The following is a 23,660-nucleotide window of genomic DNA, read 5'->3' as shown; positions in this document are numbered from 1 at the left end:
ACACAATCATGGGGAAGACTGCTGACTTGACAGTTGTCCAAAAGACAGTCATTGACATCCTTCATAAGGAGGGTAAGCCACAAAAGGACATTGTTAAAGAAGCTGGCTGTGCACAGAGTGCTGTATCCAAGCATATTAATGGAAAGTTGAGAGGAAGGAAAAAAGTGTGGTAGAAAAAGGTGCAGAAGTAACAGGGATAACCACAGCCTTGAAAGGATTGTCAAGAAAAGGTCATTCAGGAATCTGGGGGAGATTCACAAGGAGTGTTCTGCGGCTGGAGTCAGTGCTTTAAGAGCCACCACACACAGACATGGTATCCAGGACATGGGCTACAACTGTCGCATTCCTTGAGACAACATCAGAAGCGTCTTACCTAGCCTAAGGAGAAAAAGGACTGGTTGGTTCCTCAGTGGTCCAAGTCCTATTTTCAGATGAAAGTAAATTTTGCATTTCATTTGGAAATCTCTGTCACAGAGTCTGGAGGAAGAGGGGAGAGGCATCAATCCAAGTTGTTTGCGGTCCAGTGTGAAGTTTCCAGTCAGTGATGGTTTGGGGAGCCATGTCATCTGCTGGTGCTGGTCCACTGTGTTATATCAAGTCCAGAGTCAGCGCAGCGTCTACCAGGACATTTGAGCACTTCATGCTTCCCTCTGCTGACAAGCTTCATGGAGATGCTGATTTCATTTTCCACCAGGACTTGGCACCTGCCCACACTGCCAAAAGTACCAATACCTGGTGTAATAACCAGAGTATCACTGCGCTTGATTGGCCAGCAAACTCACCTGACCCAAACCCCATAGAGAATCTATAGGGTATTGTCAAGAGGAAGATGAGACACCAGACCCAACAATGCAGACGAGCTGAAGGCCGCGATCAAAGCAACCTGGGCTTCCATAACACCTCAGCAGTGCTATAGGCTGACCGCCTCCATGCCACGCCGCATTGATAACACCTCAGCAGTGCGACAGGCTGATCGCCTCCATGCCACGCAGCATTGATGCAGTAATTCATGCAAAAGGAGCCCCGACCAAGTATTGAGAGCATATACTACATACTTTTCAGTATGCCAGCACTTCGGGTTTTAAAAAAATGTTTTTTGAAGTTGGGGTTATATAATATTCTAATTTTCTGAGGCACAAAATTTTGAGTTTATTATAATCTTCAACATTAAAAGAAAAAAATTCTGGAAATAGATCACTGTGTGCAATGAATCTATATAATATGAGTTTCACTTTTTGAACTGAATTACTGAAATAAATTAACTTTTTCATGATATTCTAATTCATGGAGGACTAGTATATATATTTTAACACATTTTGCTTTGATTCTATTTTAACAATTTGAACTATTTTATCAGGTCCATTACATAGAATCAAATTAAAAATCCATTGTAATGTAATGTATCCGTTGTAATGTAGCAAAACAGAAAAAACACAAAGGAGGGTGAATAGTTTGGCAAAGAACTGAAAGGGTATGTTCATACTCTTACTAAAAAAAAAGTCTTAAAAATACAGAGCTGGTTTCAAGGGAAAACAGCCTCTGATTTTCAGCCGTTGTTTAAGCAACTTGCGTTTTTTTACGGCCGTTTTTGGAGCTGTTTTTCTATTCAGTCAATAAAAAACGGCTCCAGAAGGGACATGCACTTCTTTTTACGTGCCATGTTTTGAAAATGAGGCGTAAAAAAACGCCCCGTCAGAACATTGAAATACACCTGAAAACACTGCGTGTGCACATACCCCGAAGAACGGCTGAAAATACGGAAGTTTAACACCTCCAAACATCTGCCCATTGATTTCAAGGCGGAAACCGGCCTTTCGTTCCAACGAGGCATTTTTTTTACGTGCCCATTTAAAAAAAAAATCAGCGCACCTCACCTCTAGATCCGTTTTACATTGGGTCAATAGAAAAACAGCTCCAAAAACCGCCTAAAAAAACATTTGTAGTTTTAAAAACGGCTTAAAATCAGAGGCTGTGTTCCCTTGAAAACAGCTCCATATTTTACAGCCGTTTTTACTTAAGCATGTGAACATACCCTTAGGGCTTATTTAGACGAACTTATAATCGGTCCGTGCAACGCGCGTGATTTCCACACGCCTCGCACGGACCTATGTTAGTCTATGGGGCTGTGCAGATTGTCCGTGAGTTTCACGCAGTGTGTCTCCGTTGCGTAAAACTCACGACAGGTCCTATATTTGTGCGTTGTTCGCGCATCACACACCCATTGAAGTCAATGGGTGCGTGAAAATCACGCGCAGCACACGGAAGCACTTCCATGTGACGTGCGTGATTCGCGCAACAGCAGTAAAAAGTATGAATGAAACCAGAAAAGCACCATGTGCTTTTCTGTTTACAGTGTCATAATGATGGCGGCTGCGCGAAAATCACACAGCCACGCATCATACGCGGCTGACACACGGAGCTGTTAAGTACCTTTTGCGCGCACAAAACGCACACGCTCGTGTAAATCCGGCCTTATTCTGTGATTGTGTGGCTGCTTCTCCAAAGCAGGGGGGGGAGGCGGGCAGGTTTTTTTTTTTTTATCGTGTCCATTGGTTTTCTGGCTAGGTTTATATATAAATGATCTTGGAAGGCGATTACAATATGTTCACATAGTATGTGTTCTTGTCAGCGGTTTCCTCTGATAAAAGAGGGAAGGTATGCAACAGGTCCCTTGTCACCCCCCCCCCCCTTATCCCCTAGATTCAGAGACCAGTGAGATGATTGGGTGGCAGCCAACTAATGCGGTCTTGTTTTACTACTTTTATTTCACTTTGAAAACAGTGTTTGTAAACATGACGCCAAGTGATTTTGATGTGTTGATGGCAGGCCAGTTGGTGCAGGTCCCAGGGCCAATTTTATAGAAAATCGGTCCCTGAGCAACAAGCAGATTAGACCTGCCCGCTTGCAATTTTTACACAACTATCCTCATAACTTCAGCCCCCACAATAACGCCATACCATTACATTTGAAACACGTGATGAAAAAAAACTGTATTAATTTAAGATCACTTAAAAGGCCATACTTACTCCTACAAGGGCAGGTTATACACCAATTCCCAACAGGATGCAGACAAACCACAATGCTACATAGAGGGAGATTCCTCAGGCGCAAAATACTGATGAACGTCCACTCACACCCACTATTCATGAGGGGGGTGGCTGCTCAGTATTAAAGAGGCTGTCACCAGTTTATAACTACCCTACTTTCTACTTAATCTAATAGGTGCTTTAATGCAGATAAGTAATGTGGGTTTTTAAAAAAAAAAAAAAACACGTTTTTTTTTTACAAAGTTATGAGCATTTTACGTGTTGGGCATTAAGAACATTCAGAGTCATACACTTACCTTCATTCAAGTCCTGCTTAATCCACAGCACAGCGTGATCTCGCGAGATCACGCTGTGCTGTCACTTACTCCCATAGTTCCTTCACACAAGTGACAGGCTGGAGGCGATGTACGGTCATTCTCCCGTCGCTTGTGTGAAGGAACTACGGGAGTAAGTCAGATCACGCTGCGCTGTGATTACAGCTGGACATGAATGGAGAGAAGTGTATGATGTGGATTTGTCAGCGTCATACACTTCTCTTTACTACGCCCACTTGGTCAAGAGTAAAAAAACGCCCACTTGGGCATTAAGAAGAAATTTGCATAATACTTAAAATGCTCATAACTTCGTCAAAAATAAACTGTTTAATAATACAAAACATCAACACATTACAGCGCCTATTATATTAGGTAGAAGATAGGTCTGTTATAAGCTGGTGACAGAGCCTCTTTAACATTGAACACAGATAAGGCTTCAATAAGGGTAAGTTCACACATAGCGGAAATACGCAGCATAATACAGTACCAGCAAAGTGGATGAAATTTTAACAAATGTCATCCACACGCTGTGTAAATGCCGACTGGAAAAAAACGCTCATAAATTGACCTGTGGTGTGATTCTTTAGTCCGCAGCAGGTCAATTGTATTTGCGTAATCACTGCTTATTTGTTATGGGTATTCCCCATTGTATTCAATGGGGCGGTAAAACCCAGAATAGAAGACATTGTTTTTTTACAACCCACAATTACTCTGCAGTGCCCATGAGACAACCAATCAATGGACAGATAATACTGAAACACTGTAAAAATAAAAGTGCCACTTAATGCCAAGTAACATTGCTTTCCAGCAGGCACAACCCGCACACAGTGCTTATGTATCCTCATACTGTGCCCTAATAGTAGCGTATTACAGGGCACACAAGGCTGTGATCAGGACTTTATTTTACGTTTTGGTTGCTGTTGTAATTTACTGCAGTGACAAACAAAAAATAAAGAAACCTTTAAATAATTCTTGAATGTCACTGAACAGAAAGTGCAGCTTGTGTGATGAATCCTGTGCGGCGCAGCAACAAGAAATACTCAAGTTGATGGGAGAAAACTTAGCGGCTAGAAATCCCGATAATTCAGACTGTACAACGTGCGATGTATTTTGTGTATACTTTGCTATAGATGGGTTGTTAGAAGTCACACTCCCCTTGTGTCATCTCCTCCAGCTCTTTAGTCACGTGACCTAAAAGTACTAAAATGGTCTTTCCAGACATACATGTAATAACATTCTAAACAATTTATTCCCTTTTTTTTTTTTTAAGGATTGAGTGGGATTACTGGCCATTGGCATTAACCCTTTTTGCGACATCGGAGGTGCATTTACTGCGCTGGCGTGATGTAGATTGCTCCAAACAACGATAATGTACAGCGCCGGCACAGGATCTGAGCCCGCACCATCCCTATAGGTTGTCGACTGTATATTGCAATGGGAACTCTGCTGCAACAGTTAGGATCGGAGATAAATCCAGATTCCCGTCGTTTAGACCCTCAAATGCCGTGGCTAACAGCCTTAATTCCCCTGTCACCCCATCAGCTTCCACTCAGGGGCCGATCGGTTGCCATGGCAGCCGGGGACTTAATAGCCTGCCTGTCAGTTTTACACTGTCCGAATTATTACAATATAACATTATATCGTACACCAGAATCGCTGTTTTTTGGTCACCTCATCTGCCACAACACAAAAAGGAATAAAAAGTGATAAAAAATGATCATATGCTACAATAGAAACTCACACCGCCCAATCAACAGAAAAATAAGAGTTACGGCTCTCAGAATATGGCGACACAACATTTTACCCCATTCCACACCCAACTAGAATTTTTTACCCAGTTTCCCAGTACTTTATATGGTACTATAAATGGTGCCATGAAAAACTAAGTGAACAAATCTGTTGAGGAATTTCTGCTCCCCATTGAAGACTATGGGTCAAACACGCAGCATCTCCGCACAGAACAGGCAGCATAAATTGAGACGCTGCGGAATTGAAAGTCGCGCCACGGAACATTTTCTGCATGGCATTTCTGCGTTTTTTTTCTGCAGCGTGGGCATGAGATTTTATAAATATCATTAATTTTGCCGCTACTGTAAATGCTGTGGAATTTCCGCACAGAATTCCTTTGCGGAAGTTCTGCAGCGTTTAGGCTACGTGGGAACTCGACCTTGGAATGATTTAATAGGGTGTGTACTGGACTCCATCATGAATAAACACAACAGAAAAGAGGTTTTTTTGCGACTGTAAAATAAATTTGTTTATGGAAAATTACATTATTGATTGACCTGTAAAACTCACAATTCATGCAGGATTATATCCCAAGTATATAGAGCAAAGGACGTACAGGGACATAATTATGTTACACGTGTTCTTTTTTCTGTGGCCTTAATATATACATAGAATGTAAGCTCTTTGTACAAGTTAAAGCAATCACACCTCCTGCCTCGGATTTACAGATCTGCGGTCGGCCTGGTTCTTTATTCTAGCTTACATACATGTCCACTGCCCAGTTCCTGGCTCAGTGCTGATATCAGACGCTATAGAAAATGACACAATATCCTGTTAACAGTTAAAGTTGGAAGAATTCTTCAAATAATTTATGAGAAGTGGATTCCTTCTGCATTAAACCCATGAAGTAACCTATGGAAAAAAGAAATAAAAAAATTCATAATTTAGATTAACGTCTAAAAAAAAAAATATAACAATTTATTTTCGCAGCTAGTTTTTGAATACTGTGAAACGGAATTCACCTGATAAAATCATCTATGTCCATAGTACGGGCTCGTTTGTCACTAAATCCAGTGTCTGTGAGGACCTTTCCAATTTTCTCGGATATGCTGAAGTTTTCTGGAATGGTCTGGTTTAGAAAGTGAGAGTTTGTGTTACTTGCACGGGTAGCGTAAGGTCTTGGTATAGACAGATGTGAGGTCTTATGACATCAGAAGTCTACATTACCATATGCACAGTGATGCCTATAGGTGACATTTTCCCATTTTGTTATGAGAGCAAAAATAATATAAAATATAACTGCTCAAAAACAGAAAACACTGAACTATATGGTGATATGGCCATCAGTCAGATCTCACCCCACCACCCAACTAAAGCTGGTCATACACATTAGTTATTTGTGGGCAGAGCCCACCATTTTGACAGGATCCGATCAGTCTAATGTGAATGGGGTAAAACAAGTACAAACAGTTTGGATTTTAATCAAATATGATTATTTGTTCTCTGGGAGAGAAGTGCCTTCAAGTATGTGATAAGCAGCATGGTGTGTGTGATAAGCAGCATGGTGTGTGTGATAAGCAGCATGGTGTGTGTGATAAGCAGCATGGTGTGTGTGATAAGCAGCATGGTGTGTGTGATAAGCAGCATGGTGTGTGTGATAAGCAGCATGGTGTGTGTGATAAGCAGCATGGTGTGTGTGATAAGCAGCATGGTGTGTGTGATAAGCAGCATGGTGTGTGTGATAAGCAGCATGGTGTGTGTGATAAGCAGCATGGTGTGTGTGATAAGCAGCATGGTGTGTGTGATAAGCAGCATGGTGTGTGTGATAAGCAGCATGGTGTGTGTGATAAGCAGCATGGTGTGTGTGATAAGCAGCATGGTGTGTGTGATAAGCAGCATGGTGTGTGTGATAAGCAGCATGGTGTGTGTGTGATAAGCAGCATGGTGTGTGATAAGCAGCATGGTGTGTGATAAGCAGCATGGTGTGTGATAAGCAGCATGGTGTGTGATAAGCAGCATGGTGTGTGATAAGCAGCATGGTGTGTGATAAGCAGCACCAGGCGTGTTTAGTGCCAGCTCACACTATTGATTCAGCCAAGTCGAATATGCATCTTTTTGGGGGAATTGGGGAAGATAGCGGCTAGCCAAACTATCAAATAGGCATCTTTGACTCTTTCAATATTAAGGAGGCATCTTTGAGAGATGAGGTGGCTTTGCATGGACAGATATTCGCCCGTGTTTACCACCCATTAACGAGCCTCATTCGACAATACAGTTTGTTGATTGGCGCTCGCTTGCCCCATTCAAATGGAGCAATACTTGCTTATGTATGGGACGAATGATCCTTACTAGGATTGTTCCTTCCCATACATTCGCATCTCGTTGGCAGAACATCCCCTGTTTACACAGGGAGATGTGCTGCCGAATAGAAATAATTATTATGGCCGCATAAAAGATGTGATCAGCCGATGAGCAAGCATTTGCTCATTCATTGGCTGACCGTTGCCCTGTTTACACAAGGCAATGATCAGAAACAAGCATTCATACGAGCTTGATCACCCGATCATTGGCCCGCGTGGAAGGGTCTTAAATGTACTGGGTCAGGATGTCTTAGAGCCTCCTGTCTAATCACTTCATCCTGGGTAAATGCTTTTGACAACATCTATAACAGATTAAAGGGCATTGTCCGTTTTCTAGTGGTAGGATAAAAGGATTATCAATGCACAGCAAGACAAGGCTATGTTTTCACCTGCGTCTGTGGTTCGCCGTTCCTCGGACACTGCCGGCGGCCGACGGAACCCATTGACTTTAATGGGTTCCATTGGCTTTCCGTTGGGGTGTCCATGACTATACCGGAGACAATAGCGCAGCATACTGTGCTATGGTCTCCGGTAATCTTGGCCAGATCTGCGACGGAGGCCCCTAACGGAGCCTCCAACCTAGTCGCTCAATGACCATATTTATTAGTGATCTTCGAAAGCCTTTCCAATCTAATTTCATCTAGTATTAAAGAGGCTCAGTCCCCAGATTATAAGTGGCCTATCTCCTACATAATCTGATCGGCGCTGTAATATAGATAACAACAGTGGTTTTTATTTTGAAAAACGATCAATTTTGAGCAAGTTATGAGCAATTTTAGATTTATGCTAATTAGTTTCTCAATAGACAACTGGGCGTGTTTTTACTTTTTACCAACTGGGCGTTGTGGAGAGGAGTGTATGACACTGACCAATCACTGACCAATCAGCATCATACACTTCTCCTTGTTCCAGCCCAGCTTCTTTCACTGCACAATCACACTGTGCTGTGGATCATGCTGGGCTGGAACAAGGAGAAGTGTATGATGCTGATTGGTCAGTGATTGGTCAGTGTCATACACTCCTCTGTACAACACCCAGTTGGTCAAAAGTAAAAACACGCCTAGTTGGTCATTAAGAACTAATTAGCATGAATCTAAAATTGCTCATAACTTGCTAAAAAATGATCGTTTTTTTTTAAATAAAAACCACTGCTGTTATCTACATTCCAGCGCCGATCAGATTATGTAGGAGATAGGCCACTTATAATCTGGTAACAGAGCCTCTTTAAGTGCTTTCAGCTTGTAATTTTCATTTTTTTTTAGTACCAATGCAATGCCAGAGTAAATAAACAAAGAAAAATGCATTTGACTTCTTCATACCAATGGTTAGTAAAGTCCTCACATCCATCCTACAACGTAATATGCAAAAAAAAAAAAAAAAAAAAAAAAAAGAGAAAGAATCCACAGCACTCACCATCCATTTAAAACTTACTTTATTTTTTCAGCAAAGCAAGACAATATAGATGTTGAGCACAAGCCTACAGCCATTTCTCTTCTACCCACGCTTTGTCAAGGCCTTGACAAAGCGTGGGTACATGCGAAACGACGTAGACTTGTGCTCAACATCTATATTGTCTTGCTTTGCTGAAAAAATAAAGTAAGTTTTAAATGGATGGTGAGTGCTGTGGATTTCTTCTTTTTTTGTGCATTCTGAAAACTTGATTCTATATACTACACACCACCACCTGTTGATTGACGCGAGTCATGTTGCGGAACGTGCTGGGATACATAGTACTCCAAGAGATTGATCGGCACTGCTCTGTGTTCTTATAAAATTGAACTTTGCTACAATGAAATACTGTTCCTTGAAATTCTCACTTAAAGGAGTTGTCCAGTTTCAGCAAATAATTTTTTTTTTTGCTATAATTAAAAAAGATATACAATTTTATATTCAAATATACTTTTTGTATTCCTCACGGTTTTGAAGATCTCTGCTTGTTGTTATTCAGTAGGACCATTCATAGTTTACTTCTAAAGGATACAATTCTGTCCATGGTCAGGTGATGGACACACAGGTTCAGGGGTCGTTACAGGACACAGCTCTGATACACCTACTGTAATGTGCCGTGCACCTCTGTGTGTCCAACAAATGACAGAGGACATAATTGTATCCACTGGAAGTAAACAATGAATGTTCCGACTGAATAACAAGCAAAGATCTTAAAAACCGTCAGGAATTAATACCCATTGGACAATTTTATAACTATTCATTACACAAATAAATGACAATAGCTGAAACCGGACAACCCCTTTAATTCCAAGCACACAAACTATTAAACATACACGCCAAGTGTGGTACAACATGTAACAGCCACCACACAAGGATGAAATTCTGCATGTTACTGCTTACAGTGTTATGGAGGGAGCAGTGTATCCTATAATTTTTCTCTAACAACTGCTGGACTGACCTGGATCTGCAAAAAAGAAAGAATCTGAGTTATAGATATACAGAATATGAGGATAGGCCATCAATTTTTAGGGAATGGACGGCCCCTTTTAAAAGACTGTGTCTTTATTGTGTAGTAAAGCCTAAAAAAAACTATATATAATTTTGGTAGCCCCATAATCTTACGGAGAGACAGCAATCCTTGTATTGTCAGCTATTGCCAACATAAGGCTAGCCCCGACCAATCCTGACAATTGTCTATGCAGCCTTGATGAATCCAATAGGACGGAGTATTTCTTTCCAACAGGTTTGTCCTTCTGGCGCAACTTATTTCCCCTGCACTGTTGACATAACTAACATACAAGTTTGGCTGACCGGTATGTGAATTTGTAACGGGGGAATGGGGAGAGAAGATGCTTGGTCAAAAGGTTGTTCAACCAACAGTAATAATACATTTTTGTCCGTGTTAAGTATCTTCAGATCTTTTTTTTAAACATATTCAACATATTAGCGGCTTACATTACAAGGTTCAGTAAATCACAGCCAATACTTACTTAAATCCTGCAGAAAGGGTTTTGTTTTTTCTTACAAATGCAATTCGCACTAAACCATCCCATTCCTAGAAAGATAAGTAACGATGTAAAAAATCGTATTATAAACATATTATTCCTCTATCTATATCAGCTAAAGAGGTTTTCCAAGATTCCATTTTTTTTATAGAGGGAGAGAGAGAGAACGAGAGAGAGAGAGAGAGAGAGAGAGAGAGAGAGAAAGAGAGAACGAGAGAGAGAACGAGAGAGAGAACGAGAGAGAGAACGAGAGAGAGAACGAGAGAGAGAACGAGAGAGAGAACGAGAGAGAGAACGAGAGAGAGAACGAGAGAGAGAACGAGAGAGAGAACGAGAGAGAGAGAGAGAGAGAGAGAGAACGAGAGAGAGAGAGAGAGAGAACGAGAGAGAGAGAGAACGAGAGAGAGAGAACGAGAGAGAGAGAGAGAACGAGAGAGAGAGAGAGAACGAGAGAGAGAGAGAGAACGAGAGAGAGAGAGAGAACGAGAGAGAGAGAGAGAGAGAGAGAGAGAGAGAGAGAGAGAGAGAGAACGAGAGAGAGAACGAGAGAGAGAACGAGAGAGAGAACGAGAGAGAGAGAGAGAACGAGAGAGAGAGAGAGAGAGAACGAGAGAGAGAGAACGAGAGAGAGAGAGAGAGAACGAGAGAGAGAGAGAGAGAGAGAACGAGAGAGAGAGAGAGAGAGAGAGAACGAGAGAGAGAACGAGAGAGAGAACGAGAGAGAGAACGAGAGAGAGAGAGAACGAGAGAGAGAGACAACGAGAGAGAGAGACAACGAGAGAGAGAGAACGAGAGAGAGAGAGACAACGAGAGAGAGAGAGACAACGAGAGAGAGAGAGACAACGAGAGAGAGAGAGACAACGAGAGAGACAACGAGAGAGAGAGAGACAACGAGAGAGAGAGAGACAACGAGAGAGAGAGAGACAACGAGAGAGAGAGAGACAACGAGAGAGAGAGACAACGAGAGAGAGAGAACGAGAGAGAGAGAACGAGAGAGAGAGAGAACGAGAGAGAGAACGAGAGAGAGAGAGAGAACGAGAGAGAGAACGAGAGAGAGAACGAGAGAGAGAACGAGAGAGAGAGAGAGAGAACGAGAGAGAGAAAACCAGAGAGAGAGAGAACGAGAGAGAGACTGCCGATACTGCTGTAATCACAGGTCTCTCTTAGCTATCTACAGACACACAGCTTGTGGATACCCTGTTGGAGTAAGATATTCAAGCGGTTTTAGCCATATATTTCTCAGCAGGTGGAAATTCAAGGCTTCTTATACTGAAATGAACGAGAGAGCGCGAGCTAAATGTTCCTTTTTTTATATCCAAAACAATGGCTAGAAAGCAAGACAATAGAGAAAGATCGAAGTGTCCATGCTACAATAGAGGTAAGTTTTAGCTTTGCTATTGAGTTAACTGGTATATCTGGTAGTACATCGGAGTTATCTCCTTCCATAACATTATGCTACCTATCTATATACACATAGTAAGGGCTAGACATTTAACATCACATTGTTTTTGTGATTGACCTTACCCGAAAGTTTATAGGTGGAGGAGGATTTCTTGGTTCTATTCTAACAACGCTGGATTCCACTTTAGGAGGGGGTCTGAAATTGTTCTTCCCAACCTGAAAAACATCAGTAAACTGGTCATGATTTTATTTACCATGAAGTAAACTCCATAAAGCTTCACAGAAGCTCACATAGATTCAGAGACAGGTCAGAAGTGAATATTGGTGGGGTTTTGGTGTGAAGACCCTACAGATCGCTAGCACCAAGGAGCAGACACACTCCGCTAAGCACCGACCGGTTTGGTTGCGGTTAGCAGTAGAAGACAACCCACAGACTATTGGACTTTCTTCAGCTATCCGTGCCTCTCAGAGCAGACAGTAGTCAAAGGTTAAAAGCGCTCAGCAGAGACCTATAGAGGCCATTTCACTGTATGGGTCCTTGAAATTTCTTATGGCGACCCTAGAGCCATATACAGTTTTTAATAATTGAAAGAGATCTTGGTGACTTGGACAGTGCTACTTGTGTGTACAGAGTACAATGGGTTTCTCTGGTTTAGCCATTAGTCATGTTTTAAGGCTTTAAAAAGGGTTGGACATTGACTTACAGGGTAGTCACTGATAGGTGGCACTAGAGAGCCAGTTTCATTCCATGATGACCCCCTAATAATGAAAGGGCAACACAGAAAAGTTACCTGAACCTTACCTTCATGAGGTGGTCTATACGAGCCAGTAGCTGGGTGTTAATAGACAGGCGGCAGTACAGCTTATCTCCTGGCTTGGCCACTAGTCGCATTGCAAACTCTTTCTGAAACATCAGCACTGCACATCTAGAACATAAATGAAGACGACACATTTTATCAACTAAGGTTGTACAGCAAACCATATCCCTAGAAATAGCAGCTTCTCGGTACTGGTGGCTTTATTGAGAAGATACATGTAATAGTCCTCCATGTAGATGGTCTTATGGAATTTATACTGGATCTATTATTTAGAATCAGCCAAGAAGTCGCGTTCTCTAATACTTAGCAAGTATGACACGGTGTACTGCAAGGCGTGGTCCTAATCTGTAGCAATCTGAGGAGTGCGTTATCTGGAGGTGTGCGCGTGTTTCTTCATACACCGAGGTGATTAACTGTTCATCGCAAGTTGCCAGGGAACGTTACATCTGGCCAGACATTTAATGTTATATTGCAGCCTTACATGACAGCCATTCAAATAACTGAAAACGCTTGTAATGCAGGGACTGGACCACCAGAGCGGGAGCTACTCCTACAGAGTAGCTTTGTCTTCTGGCTCATGGAGGATGGGGCCTGAGCGGGGGAACCCCATCTATGATGTCCATGGGTCATACTAGGTCATATAGACTGGAGTGGTCTTCATGAGATAACCCCCTTGTTGTATGTAGTATATCCAGATGTATGAACATGGATGAGTTAACATTTACGGCTTCATTCATAGTCCCCTTAACATTAGAGGCCCACACAACAAACTGCGCAACTGTTCACTGACTGGAGGCTGTACATTGTCCTGTCTGACCCCAAAACATTCTGAGGTCCAGTAATACTGATCATAATATAACTAGGGAACTCACCTGAAGAATGGTCTGTGAAGAAGCAGTTTGAAAACAAAGGGTGAGGAGATCTATGGAAGAAAAAGGAACACATTTATACAGAAGATGGTGAAAACTTAAAGGGAACCGGTCATGAGTTTTGATGAACCTTAATAGGGTATATAGTGGCTAGAGACACATATCATTGTATAGCAGCAGCAATAAAGCATACCGTAGAGAAAGAAGTGTTAAAATCTCCTGCGCCGTATGCAAATTACTATCATAGTGTCTGCTGGGCGTTTCTTCAGCAGGCAAGTGTCCTGTGAACTTGGTCGTAACCCCTCCCATCTAGGCTTGATGGAGATCGAACACCTCCTGTGTGATCCATTGTTTTCTGCAACGAGAGGTCAATCAAGCCTAGGTGGCACGGGTTGCGACAGAGTTTGCAGGTCCCTTGCCCACTTAAACGCGCAACAGACACTTGAGAGTAATTTGCATACGGCGCAAATATGCTTTCTTACTGCTGCTATACATTGACATGTTCAGAAATGTCTCTTTATCCCCTAAATAATAGTTATAGCAGTTTATGGTCATCAAAATTGAAAACACGTTCCCCTTTAAGGGAAACAATATTCTATATGTGTATGGGGGGGGGGCAGTTACAGTACCTGGTAAGGTAAATTGGCCACACATAGGTCAAAAAACGGAAGCTCAGTCTTTAACACATCACCGACCAAGACTTGAAGTTTACTTGCCATAGGTCTGTAAAAAAAGAAAATGGACTATAAACGACTTCAGTTTTCTGCTGTAACCAGGGTCAAACTTGGGTGTGCGCGAACTGGGCACATCTCCTGCCAATACTAAAGTGGGCACTACTGCCCCTAAGGACCTTAACACCTAAAGCTGCATCCACAAACTCACACTTGGTGCCCGTACCTATGGAAGGGATTAAGGAGATGATGCAGCTTTATTCCCTAGTTTATTCATTTGGCAAGTGGGCTTTATTTAGGCGACAGTCCGGCAGCGATATATGGACACTTTACGGCAACGTTATTTCTAAACTGTAGGATTGTATTGTTTGGGCAAGCTTTGATACACCATAAGGGGGGCATCATGAGAAGGTTCTGCACAGGGCACCCTCCAATCCAAAGCAGGCTCTGTGTTTCCATTACAATAGTCATCCAGAATTCAAGCATTGACGTGCAGAGTGCACCATCTAGTGGCTATACGTAGAACTGAAAACTCTTTACACAGTTCTGGATTATCTAAAGCTGATAAAATATTTTATTTTCTTAGAGTAATATGTGATCTGTCAGAAGGTTTCCCATAAACCATTAACATTTCTAAATAAATTTCTTATACATACATATATATATATTACACACACACACTGTAAAAACTATTTTCTTAGGTTGCAACAGTATTTTGTATTTAACTTGTTTTGTGTGTTCTAATTAACTATTTTGTGCGTTCAATCTAGTCGACTACGCTATTGCTTCCGCGAAAACGACGGGTCTGGTGCACAACAGAGTCAAACGGAAGCCACGGGCACCGGATCCTTTACCACTTAAATCAATGGTGATGGAAACGGAACCTCTGGTTTCCGTCTGTGTCAGTTTGTGTCTGTTCAGGGACCCCAACGCAGATGTGAACAGAGCCTTACATGTATGTCCAGTTATTTGAATGGCTGCCAAGTAGTCTTTATAAATTTGGTCACGTTTCGACACATTCTGGTTTAATGCAACTGTAAAAAACTCTCCCATCTGCTGGATTTTTGGTCACAGATCACACATCGCATGTAACTTTTCCAGCATAGACTTCCATTTGCGACATGTCGGCAATATTTATTTTTGTGGGTGTCTTTTGGATATCACAAAGCCTAAACTGCATGCGACTTGCAACAAGATCGCAAGCTAAAATAGCGGTGACCATGGCACAGAACCTGCGGCTGTACCTGCTTTTGTAAGGCCTAGTACAAAGGCAACAAGCGGTTAAAGAAAATTCAAGCAAATTGCAAAAGGGTTTTCAGAATAATGACATCAACTAGAGAAGTCACATTGGCGAGGGTCCAGCAGCCGAGGACCCCCGAGTGGAGAATGAAACCGCGTAAGCTGGGTATGAGTTGAGGTGTGTACTTACGTGCCCTGGACTCTCTTCTGAAGCTCGGCAACAAGTCGCGTATCAAGTTCATAAGCAACAACCTGAAGGAAAGAAAAGATATTGGAATATTAAATGTTATATTAAAGGCTCTCGGTTAGTGCCACCGACAGGAATTGTTCCGAATTAACTGTAAGTGGGTGCGCACGGTCATGTGCTCCCAGCATCCTGTGCACTTCAGCGGTTAGGGTGCACTCACATTTGGCGTATTAGTAGTTTGCCTCAGCGGATTTTTACGCTGCGGAAATACAAGGCAATTCATGCCTATGGGAAAAATATTCCGCAACTCAGACAGTTTTCTTTAGTTCTTACATTGTAGAATATTTTTCTCATAGGCATACATTGTAAAGCTTCCCGCAGCATATGCTGCGGAAATACAAAGCCAGTACACCACGTGACTGCACCCTTATAGTTGTATTGTGTTTTTGGTAGAGATTTTTGCCTCCGTTTTGCACAGGGCTTTCATAGGGACGCAGGAGTCCTCTACTGTACATCTCTGCGCTTCCCATTTCATACGGAGGCGCACAGCAGTTTGTTTTTAACCATAGATAGCGCTCACATCTTCATGTGTGTGGGATTTTTTTGCTGGATGTGCAATGTTTTGGCTTAGCATTAAAAGCTATGGCCCATTTAAACAGTTTTATTCTGCATGTACTTGTACACATAGAAAACAATTGAAAATCTGTTGTATTAAAAGGTTTCCCCCGTTTGGCTACTGCATCTTGCGTGTAATATGCAATGCAAGCTGCACGATGGCGTGCCGTAATCATTCTGCCAGATCGGTGGTCTGCAGCCACGCTCTCCTTTCCAGAATTCTAATCTAAACTTAAAATGATAGATTTGAGTTTATTTTAGAAGATTTGAGGTTCGATTAGCATTCTGAAAAAACAAAACAAAAAACAAAAAGGAGGGGCCTGAATGAGAACAGAACGACATCGTAAATTGTGTTAGGGTATGTTCACACGATGAGAGGCAGTTACGTGTGAAAAGACAGACTGTTAACAGCTGCCTCGTTTCACACGTAAATGCTCCTCCTCGCATTTTGCGAGCCGTCTGAGACGCTCGTAAATCATGAGCTGTGCTTCATTGAGTTCAATGAAGAACAGCTCAAATTACATGGCAAAGAAGTGCCCTGCACTTCTTTGCCGAGGCAGTCCATTTACGCGTCGTCGTTTGACAGCTGTCAAACGACGACGCGTAAATTACAGGTTGTCTCCACAGTACGTCGGCAAACCCATTCAAATGAATGGGCAGATGTTTGCCGACGTATTGTAGCCCTATTTTCAGACGTAAAACGAGGCATAATACGCCTCGTTTACGTCTGAAAATAGGTCGTGTGAACCCAGCCTTACATGAAAGCCAAACATTTTAAGAAAAAAAAAACAATTGCAACTCTGTTTTAACCCCTTAATACCGAAGGTATTTTTGACCTTAATGACCAAGCAATTTTTTACGTTTTTAAATCGTCGCATTTAAAGAGCTATACCTTTTTTATTTTTCCGTCGACATAGCTGTACAAGGACTTGTTTTTTGCGGGACAAGTTGTATTTTTTAATAGCACCATTTTGGGGTACTTACAATCTATTGATTAACCCCTTAAGGACGCAGCCTAGTTTTGGCCTTAAGGCTCAGAGCCCATTTTTCAAATCTGACATATTTCACTTTATGTGGTAATAACGTCGGAATGCTTAAACCTACCCAAGCGATTCTGAGATTGTTTTCTCGTGACACATTGGGCTTCATGTTCGTGGTAAAATTTGGTCGATATATTCAGTGTTTATTGGTGAAAAATTGCAAAATTTAGAGAAAATTTTGAAAAAATTGCATTTTTCAGAATTTAAATGCATCTGCTTGTAAAACAGACGGTTATACCACCCAAAATAGTTACTAGTTCACATTTCCCATATGTCTACTTTAGATTGGCATCGTTTTTTGAACATTCTTTTATTTTTCTTGGACGTTACAAGGCTTAGAACATAAACAGCAATTTCTCATATTTTTAAGAAAATTTCAAAAGCCTTTTTTTTAAGGTACCTCTTGAGTTCTGAAGTGGCTTTGTGGGGCCTATGTATTAGAAACCCTGATAAAACACCCCATTTTAAAAACTAGACCCCTCAAAGTCTTCAAAACAGCAGTTAGAACGTTTTTTAACCCTTCAGGCATTTCACAGGAATTAAAGCAAAGTGGAGGTGAAATTTGCAAATTTCATTTTTCTTGCTGAATTTCAATTTTATTAAATTTTTTTTGTGTAACACAGAAGGTTTTACCAGAGAAACACTACTAAATATGTATTGTCCAGATTCTGCAGTTTTTAGAAATGTCCCACATGTGGCCCTACTGCGCTCGTGGAATAAAACACAAGCCCTAGAAGCAAAGAAGCACCTAGTGCATTTTGAGTCCTCTTTTTTATTAGAATATATTTTAGGCAGCATGCCAGGTTTGGAGAGGTGTTGAGGTGTCAAAACAGTAGGAATCCCCCAATAGTGACCCCATTTTGTAAACTACACCCCTCAAGGAATTCATTTAGGGTTGTTGTTACCATTTTGACCGCACATTTTTTTCACAGCACGTATTTGAATTGGGCTCTGAAATGAAAAAAATGTAATTTTTTCCAATAAAATGTCATTTGTGATCAAAATTTCTTATTTTCACAGGGAACAAAATACCCCATTTTGTTGCCCAATTTGTCCTTAGTGTGGCAGTACCCCATTTGTGGTGATAAACTGCCGTTTGGGCCCATGGGAGGCCTCAGAAGGGAAGGAGCGCTGTGTGTTCTTTGGAGTACAGATTTTGCTGGATTGGTTTTCGGGTGCCATGTCGCATTTGCAGAGCCCCAGAGGTATCAAAGCAATGGAAACCCACCAGAAGTGACCCCATTTTGGAAACTACACCCCTCAAGGAATTCATTTATGGGTAATGTGACCATTTAGACCCCATAGTTTCTTCACAGAACTTATTTGAATTGGGCTGGGAATGAAAACAAAATTATTTTTGACAAATAATATGTAGTTTTGGCTGAAAATTTCTTATTTTCACAAGAAACAAAATACCCCACTCTGTTGCGCAATTTGTTCTGAGTGCCGCAATACCCCATTTGTTGTGATAAACTGCCGTTTGGGCCCATGGGAGGGCTCAGAAGGAAAGGACCACCATTTGGCCTACTCGGGATTTTCTAGTGCGAAGTCATGTATGCAGAAGCCCCTGAGGTACCAGTACAGTTGAAACCCGCAAGAAGTGACCCCGTTTTAAAAACTACACCCTTAAGGCATTCATCTAGAGGTGTAGTGACCATTTTGACCGGAGACCTACACCCCATAAACTGTAATGTGGGTTCTCCCGGGTATGGCAATACCCTACATGTGGCTGTTATCAGCTGCCTGGACACACAGCAGGGCCCAGAGGGGAAAGACGAGGGGGGATAAGCTGTGCGGGGGGCATCAGGGTAAGTAAAATTGGGGTAAATTATAAACCAAGGGATGTATGATAAATTTTAAAACACTTTCATACAGAGCTCTGGTTATTCGGGACACGTGTCACATTGATATATTGTGTCCTCCCTTATCGCCCTCTTATAGCAGACTTTGCACCTCTTTTGACTTTTTCCCTTCTTGCCAGTTTGGGGAACTTCCCCTGGAAAGTGTTGCCCTGGTACGATGCGTGTGGGCTCGCTTCCAGAAGTACTGGGTGCCCCCCCTTCTTGGTCCCTAAAGATTAGGTTCTTGATAATCACCTCTTGAAATTCCAGGAAAGTTCCCGTCTGGCCTGCACATCGACGTAGCACGTACGCATTGTACAAAGCCATCTATATGATGTTCCCGGCCAGCTTCTTATACCACACCGCATGGCGCTGTAGGGCTTCAGGGCTTGATCTTACAAGTCCATCCCTCCCATGTACCTATTGTAGTCCAGGATGCAGTCTGGTTTGGGGGTGGCCTTTCCTTCATATATCCTAAACCTGTAGGTATACCCTGATGCACTCTCACAGCTTATACATCTTCACGCCATACCTTTCCCTCTTACCCGGCAGGTACTCGCGGAATTGAACCCTCCCTTTAAAATGTACCAGGGACTCATCAATAGAAATACACTTCTCGGGGGTGAATGCTTGGGAAAACCGGGCACTGGAACGGTCTAATAGGGGTCTCCATTTATACAAACGGTCAAAACTGGGGTCATCTCGGGGTGGGCACGGCTGATTATCAGTATAATGTAAGAAGCGAAGTATTGCCTCATTTATTTATTTTTTTAGGTTCCAGTTCAGTTCTGAAGTTGCTTTGAGGGGCCCATATATTAGAAACCCCTATCAAATACCCCATTTTAGAAACTAGACCCCTCAAAGTATTCACAACAGCATGTAGAAAGTTTATGAACTCTTTAGGTGTTTCACAGAAATTTAGAGCAAAGTAGAGGTGAAATTTACATTTTTTTTTTGTCAGAAAATCCTCTTTATACCATTTTTTTTATAACACAAAAGGATTTATCAGAGAAACGCAACTTAATACGTATTGCCCAGATTCTGTAGTTTAGAGAAATATCCCACATGTGGCCCTAGTGCGGTAATGGACTGAAGCACCGGCCTCCGAAGCAAAGGAGCACCTAGTGTATTTTGAGGCCTCTTTTTTATTAGGCACCATGTCCGGTTTGAAGAGGTCTTGTGGTGCCAAAACATTGGGAACCCCCCAAAAGTGACCCCAATTTGGAAACTAGACCCCTTGAGGAATCCATTGTAGTTTTCTTGGGGTGCATGCGGCTTTTTGATCAGTTTTTATTCTATTTTTAGGTGGCGTGGTGATTAAAAAACAGCAATTCTACTATTGTTTTTTTTTTCGTTTTTTTTTACAGCGTTCACCGTGCGCTATAAATGACATATTCACTTTATTCTGCGGGGCGATACGATTACGGCGATACCAGATGTTTATAGTTTTTTTTATGTCTTATGGCGTTTGCACAATAAAATAAGTTTTGTAAACAATCATTCACTTTTGGTGTTACCTTATTCTAAGAGCCAGAACGTTTTTATTTTTCAATCAATAAAGCCGTGCGAGGACTTATTTTTTGCGTAACGAACTGTAGTTTCGATCAGCACCATTTTTAGGTACATGCGACTTTTTGATCTCTTTTTATTCCATTTTTTGGGAGGTGAAGTGACCAAAGAATTGTGATTGTGGTTCGGTTTATTATTATTTTACGGCATTCACCGTGCGGGATAAATAATGAAATAATTTTGTAGTTCAGGCCGTTACGGACGCGGCGATACCAATTATGTATAGTTTATTTGTTTGTTTATATATTTTTATTAATAATAAAGGACTGATAAGGGAAAAGGGGGGATTTTTACTTTTATTACTTTTAAATCTTTTATTTTCTTATTTTTACACATCTTTTTTTAACTTTTTTTTCACTTTATTACTTTGTCCCACTAGGGGACATGAGGGCAGGAGGCTCTGATCGCTATTCTAATACACTGCACTACATGCGTAGTGCAGTGTATTAGAACTGTCAGCTACTCACTGACAGCAAGCATAGTGGGTCCTGACGTTGTCAGGACCCACTAGGCTTCCGTCTATGGCATAGCCGGACGCCATTGTTTGGTGTCCGGTTGCCATAGTCACCATCGCCGGCCGCTATCGCGTAGCAGGCCGGCGATGGCAGCTTAACCCCTAAAAAGCCGCGATCTCTATAGAACGCGGCTTTTAAGGGGTTAATCAGCGGGGACACAGCGATCGGTCCCCGCTGTAGGAGCTGTGACAGCTGCTGAACAAGACAGCAGCGTCACAGCTCCTGTATGTGTCGGGAGGACGGCCGAAACGGCCGTTACTCCCGAGACGTACTATTACGGCATGGAGCGCGAACGATACAGCTGCCATGACGTAATAGTACGTCAAGGAGCGGGAAGGGGTTAACCTTTATTAACTTTTTTGGTGTGGTAATAGGAAAAAAAAAACCTGAAATTTCGCCACTTTGTGGATCTTAAATGAACGCAGTTTACCGTGTGGTATAAATAACATAACATTCAGCGGGTCGATACGATTGCGGCGATGCCAAAATGATAGTTTTTTTTATATGTTTTACTACTTTTACACAGTAAAAACACTTTTTTTTTTTCTAAATTATTTGTTTTTGTGTCGCCATATTTTAAGAGCCATAACTTTATTTTTTCACCGATGTAGCTGTAGGAGGGCTTTTTTTTATTGGTACCATTTCGGAGTACATGCGACCATCACTTTTTTTTTTTTTTTTAACATTGACTTTTATACAAATGTATATAGAGACAATGCAATACAAAAGAGAATCAAATACTAAATCAAAACACAGTAACCATAAATGCACGAAACAAGATGGAAAATAAAATTTTGTATACATGAATACAGTATTTTAGTGACCAAACGTTAAAATTATACTTGGTACATATCTTTTGGAATATTGTTCTATGCGCTATCAAAGCAAGGACTCCACTACGAATAGAATGCGTGCTTTTTATTCTGGGCTCTTGCGTACGTAATATCGAACCAACAATTATCATTTACACCTGGGATAATCATTTGTAAAGATGGGACTTTGTCCTCCTTCCAGAATCGGGCAAGGTTTACTCTAGTTGCAATAAAAGGTGTGTATCATTAGGTTTCTCAGCTCTTTTGAAAAATTAGCCAAGTTTAGGCCTAGTAAAGCCATAGTTGGGTCAGGAATAATTTGGGGTTTTACATTTTTTGATAGAATCTGAAATGCTCGTGACCAGACTATAGAGATGAGGGGACAGTCCCACCAGAGGTGTACAAAAGTTCCTACATTCGCTTTACATTTCCAGCAGTGATTTGGAAACCTAGGATAGATTTGGTTCAGTTTCACGGGAGTAAGGTACCAAAAAGAAAATAATCTTACGTGCATTTTCCAGGTGACTAATACATTTCGATATCTTAGAGATATTAGAATGTGCTTCACGCCATAACTCGACAGAAATAGGTTTGTGTAAAATATTCTCCCATTTAGATCTAGCGGATTCAAGTGGGTCTGCAATTGGGTTATTGAGCAATAGAGAATATTTCAATATACCTCTTCTGTTATTTTGAGAAGATAATAAGCAGCTGTCTAGTATAGAGGGATATGGCTTTTTTGGAGGGTGGAAAAAAAGATGCCAGAAGAGGTCTAATATGTAAAAAAATTCTTGGACTGAAATCCCATATTTGGATACCAAGTTCCTAAAAACAGACAAAGGAAGCATCTTGCCAAAATTAGTCAATGGTTAGGAGGCCTTTAGCTTTCCAAGATAAAAATCAAAAAGGTCCTCAATTGTCTCGAGGATAATCGATAAATGAACTATACAAATGAGAATGGGACAATTTAGCATTAACAGCTGATGCTCTCCACACTTGTGCTACTGCTTTAAAGGGAAGGTGTCATGAATTTTTTATAATATTGCTTTTAATGTAATATTTTCAAACATTTTATTAAATGGTGTTCTCAGGTTTTACTTTTTTATGTTTTCTGACTTTTGAATAGCTGCCATTTTGAGAAGCATACCTCAGATTATTCCTTTATGTGCACACCACACATTAGAATCTGAGGTTTCCCCATTATCATTGGAATCAAAGTATTCCTCTAAAGGAAAAAAACAAAAAACTTGAGAAGATAGATCAGATTTGGTTAACTTAACCCCTTAATGACCGGGCATGTTTGTACCTTAATGACCAAGCCAGATTTGTCAAATCTGGTATGTCTGACTTTATCAGAGAATAACTCTGTGAAAGTTTTGAATATCCAAGTAATTCTGACAATGTTTTTTCGTCACATGTTGTACTTTATTTTAGTGGTAAAAGTAGACTGATACGATTTGCGGAAATTAATTAAAAAATAGAAAAATGGAAGAAATTTTGTAAAAATTACCATTTTTCCCTACTTTTAACTGCAATATGTCACATGTACACACATACTGCACAATTTTTTTAATTAAATATATATTTCTATCTCTTTACTCTATTTTGGCAGCACTTTTGAAAAAATAAAATAAATTTTCAGCAATTTAGAAGACTTACAAATTGAATAATAATTTTATA

The 23,660-nt window shown here is 41.2% G+C and overlaps 1 protein-coding gene across 1 annotated transcript in view; it reads right to left on the bottom strand.

Annotated features, from left to right (window-relative positions):
- Positions 1–5,531: 5,531 nt before the first annotated feature.
- Positions 5,532–23,660, bottom strand: part of DIMT1 (DIM1 rRNA methyltransferase and ribosome maturation factor) — a 31,970-nt gene continuing 13,841 nt past the window's right edge. The window contains exons 4-12 of the mRNA XM_075839252.1: positions 15,592–15,653; positions 14,121–14,214; positions 13,495–13,544; positions 12,607–12,730; positions 11,928–12,020; positions 10,389–10,453; positions 9,799–9,862; positions 6,112–6,218; positions 5,532–6,001 (exon numbers count right to left, since the gene is read on the bottom strand). Of these exons, the coding sequence (XP_075695367.1) occupies positions 5,959–6,001; positions 6,112–6,218; positions 9,799–9,862; positions 10,389–10,453; positions 11,928–12,020; positions 12,607–12,730; positions 13,495–13,544; positions 14,121–14,214; positions 15,592–15,653 (702 nt within the window). The 3' untranslated portion in view covers positions 5,532–5,958. The remainder of the gene's footprint in view (positions 6,002–6,111; positions 6,219–9,798; positions 9,863–10,388; positions 10,454–11,927; positions 12,021–12,606; positions 12,731–13,494; positions 13,545–14,120; positions 14,215–15,591; positions 15,654–23,660) is intronic.

This window comes from Rhinoderma darwinii, chromosome 1 (genome assembly GCF_050947455.1).
Source record: "Rhinoderma darwinii isolate aRhiDar2 chromosome 1, aRhiDar2.hap1, whole genome shotgun sequence".
Classification (NCBI taxonomy): Eukaryota; Metazoa; Chordata; class Amphibia; order Anura; family Rhinodermatidae; genus Rhinoderma; species Rhinoderma darwinii.
The sequence above is the reverse complement of the archived record's forward strand: the minus strand, read 5'-3'. Positions and strand labels throughout refer to the sequence as shown.